General features: G+C 41.0%; 1 protein-coding gene across 1 annotated transcript in view; it reads right to left on the bottom strand.

The window, feature by feature from the left end:
• Positions 1 to 1,806: 1,806 nt before the first annotated feature.
• zdhhc18a (zinc finger DHHC-type palmitoyltransferase 18a) overlaps positions 1,807 to 3,596 on the bottom strand; it is an 8,372-nt gene continuing 6,582 nt past the window's right edge. The window contains exon 10 of the mRNA XM_035672417.1: positions 1,807 to 3,553. Within this exon, the coding sequence (XP_035528310.1) occupies positions 3,367 to 3,553 (187 nt within the window). The 3' untranslated portion in view covers positions 1,807 to 3,366. The remainder of the gene's footprint in view (positions 3,554 to 3,596) is intronic.

The raw sequence follows: 3,596 nt of genomic DNA, 5'->3' as shown, positions 1-3,596 counted from the left end.
TGAATCACAGAGTGGACGACAGTCTGAGATAAATTGGTGGTGGGCTATTTCTTTGAAAGAGCTGGAATATATTAGTTTTAAGTGAAAGAGGTGGCTTTCCCAGCTGTTCTCTAACTGTGTATTACTAATGCATTTCAAGAAAAGAGGAGGAATCAAGTAAAAGTGTCACAATAGGCAATGAAGTTTGTCTATACTCAGTCTATGTAAAGTCTGATGCCTTATATCACTTCTTTTGGATTAAAATACATCCTCTTATTCTGAAGTCCAGCACTAAAGCAGGTAATCCACCCCTGCAGACTGGGTGGCCTTCTCTGTCTCTGTGCCACACCAGTTGGGGTTAAAGTGCATGACACACTCCAGCAAGCGAATAATCACCTGCAGCCGGCGAGGACTCAAATAATCCCCGTGTCAACACTGCTGACAAATAAACCCGGTACACACTGACGACTTGGTACCTTTACTGCTGTTGTGAAATGAAACCTAACTTCAGAGTTCTCTTCTTCTGCTAACAGTTTTTAGTCTTCTAGGCAACGGAGGGCTGTGGTCAAAATGCAACACAGCTGCAGAGGCAGTGATGCTTTGGCTTTTCTCCTTCTGTGAGACCCTGAGCCAAAAGTCTGATCATCTGTTTTATGTTTAGCTTAAGATATACAGGTTGCTGTATTGACATGTATCAGAGAGAGGTGTTTTGAAGTCAACTGAGGTAACAGATACATCCAAATTTTAAGGAATCCATTAAGGTAATCATATTTCATGACACATATGCTGGTCCCTTGTGTAGGTTCTGGATCCAGCCAGAGCTTTAACACGAGTTTGCCTTCAAACACCTATTTCCTACTTTTTTCCCCCTCTGTCAACCCATGCAAAACAGTAAAAATTGTATTAAGATTATTTTTTTTATTGCATCCAAACCAACACATACAAGACAATTGTACATTCAAAGCATCCTCTTTGAAAAGCGAATAACATCAGCATACAGGAGACACCAGCTGCCACATGCAGACACCCCCTCAAAAAAAAGAAGCTTCCAAAAAAGTGATTTTAAAGGACCTTAAAGCAACATTCTCACTTTTCTGCACTCAGTAGTGACAGCTGAATGCAGTCAGACTCCAACATCAGCTGCCACGGTCCATCCATTGTGATCACTGGCCTACAGGCTATTTTTCTCCAGTTTTCAGTTTCAATAATTACAGGCAAAAATGGCTTCTTAAAAAGGATAACCCTGGGCACAGAATAAACGGCATGTCATGAGCAATGCCAAGGAAACAATTTACCACACTCTGAAAGATGATATTCTACTTTGTATGGCTATTTACAAGGGAAAAATATTTCTAAACCACAGTCCAAAAGACTTAATGTTATTAGGTGGGAGTGCATCTCTGGGCACATTCTGGTGAATAGTACTGTACACGACCTGGTTTGTTAACCTAGACATTGTGGTTTATTAGCTGACACGATTTGTTTTGTATCTTCTCATGATTGAACTGATAGTTTTTTACCCATTACATCATGGACAAACCTCTCCTCCAGGCTAACACAAACAAACACACACACACACACACACACACAGACCCCTTTTCATGGTGGATCTCTGCCTGTCTGAACACATGTGGTCAACATGTACCTCTTCATTGTTTCCACGAGGGAGCTGTCAGAATGGATAAACACAACTGTCACTGATTTACTATACATACTACACTATAGTTTGACATTGGTCTGTTTTAAGTCATTGCACTTCCAGTAAAGTGAACAATATTATGGAAATTTGAAAAACAAAAAAGTAAAAGAGTTACAAAGAAGCCCACATCAACAAAACGGATCATTTTTATTGATCAAATGTTACAGTTCCACTGTTACATCCTACAAAATACAAACAAGTTTGCTCATACAAGCACTGCTTGTAATTGTTTACACACCCTATGGGTCTTGATGCAGACTGATAAATGTGAGACCCACTGACTATGGCAAAGTGGTTCTTCACAAACTCACAACCTATGTACAGCTTCAACGCTCACTTACAAAAAAATAAATAAAACATCAAAAGGCCTTTTTTTTTTTTAAATGGTTTTCATGTTACTAAATTGTCTTCTGACTAGGCCGCAATCCGTATTCACAGGCTGCCCCCTAGTGGCACAAACTAGCTTCTGCTGTTTACTCTCATGAAATTGTACTCCACCATCACAGATGGAGGGTTAAGTTTCATGCTTTAAGAAGACGAAAAGGTCACAGCCACAAAAACGACCCCTCGACCTGCGTGTAGAGGCCTCGTCAACATTACTTAGCTTGAAGCGGTCTATACGTCGAGCCAACCACCAACACACTTATGACAGGCAACATTATGATGAAAAAAACAGATGCTTGCTCATACTGAAAGCATCCCATTAGATCACATTAATAGGAAACAGTGTGTCTGTGATAAATACTGCAATCCAAGCCATGGTAGGCAGCAGCTAAATGTGATTTGAAATTAAACACTTGGCTTTGATATCCAACAAAATAGATAAAGCAACAAAGTGGACATTATGTAATGTGTGGAGGAACTATTTCAGTCAGTTATTATCCAGTCATACATGAAAAATATCTGGATAAATTCACTCAACTCCACCTGTCTCCACTTTCAATTATAGTGATGCACCTCGCAAAAAGAAAAGATATTTACCAAGACATGAAGAACTGATTAGAAAATACAGCAAAAAACCTTGGTATGCATACATTCAAAATAAAATTATAAGTGCACCTTGCCCTCCCTTTTCAAACTCATTCATCTAACTACTGTAGATCTGGAACCACATGATGACACTGGGATGATGTAGATCTAGATGACAGGATATAAGCTTGAGTTCATAACCCTGAAATGGCTCACAATCCAGAACAAGTTTAATAAATCTAAGCTTTTGTTTCTGTACGTCTTGCATCCACAGTCCCACTGTGAGTATTCCCAGATTTAAAGACCTGTTTGCATAAGATATTAGCATGAACTTAAACGAATACAGCTGTGATGTATGGCTTGAGGTTCTGTGGAAGGTGTGGAGGCATGTTCTGGGTGTCTTCTTAAAAAGGTGTTTAAAAAAATATCTCTATATTGTGCTTCCAAGTATTACTAAGATTCACCTCCATCACGAAGGACACAGAATAGAATAGTAGGACATTGTTGATAAAACTCACAGAACGTAAAAACCCTCCAGGTAATGCTTCAACTCATTAGAATGACATCTTAAAATACCAAATGGTAACACACAGCATGACCACCACTGTTAAAGAGTCTCTTTGTAGCCAAAAACATTGCAGGTGACACAGGACAGTGTTGAGCGTAGCAGGACAAGTGCACTGTGACTCCTTCTGTTCTCTTATGGTTACTGGGTGCACTCAGGGTAGTGGGATAAAGCCAATGTCGGGTGCATCGCCCAGAATCAAAGTGGTGCGGCTCAGCGACGGGGAGGGAGAAGCCAGACGGAAGGCTGGGTTGATGGAGTGCAGCGAGTCCCTCTTGTTGCTACTGCTGAACGGGGGACAAGGAGCAGCCACGGGCCGGCGGGCGAGCTGTCGGGAGCACCCAGCGGACGGTGAAGCTTCTGGGGAAGGTGCTGCAGTGCTGG

This window comes from Morone saxatilis, unplaced genomic scaffold (genome assembly GCF_004916995.1).
Source record: "Morone saxatilis isolate NCDOM2014 unplaced genomic scaffold, NCSU_SB_2.0 Contig24, whole genome shotgun sequence".
Lineage (NCBI taxonomy): Eukaryota > Metazoa > Chordata > Actinopteri > Moronidae > Morone > Morone saxatilis.
Note: the sequence above shows the minus strand (reverse complement) of the source record. Positions and strands in the feature narration are given on the sequence as shown.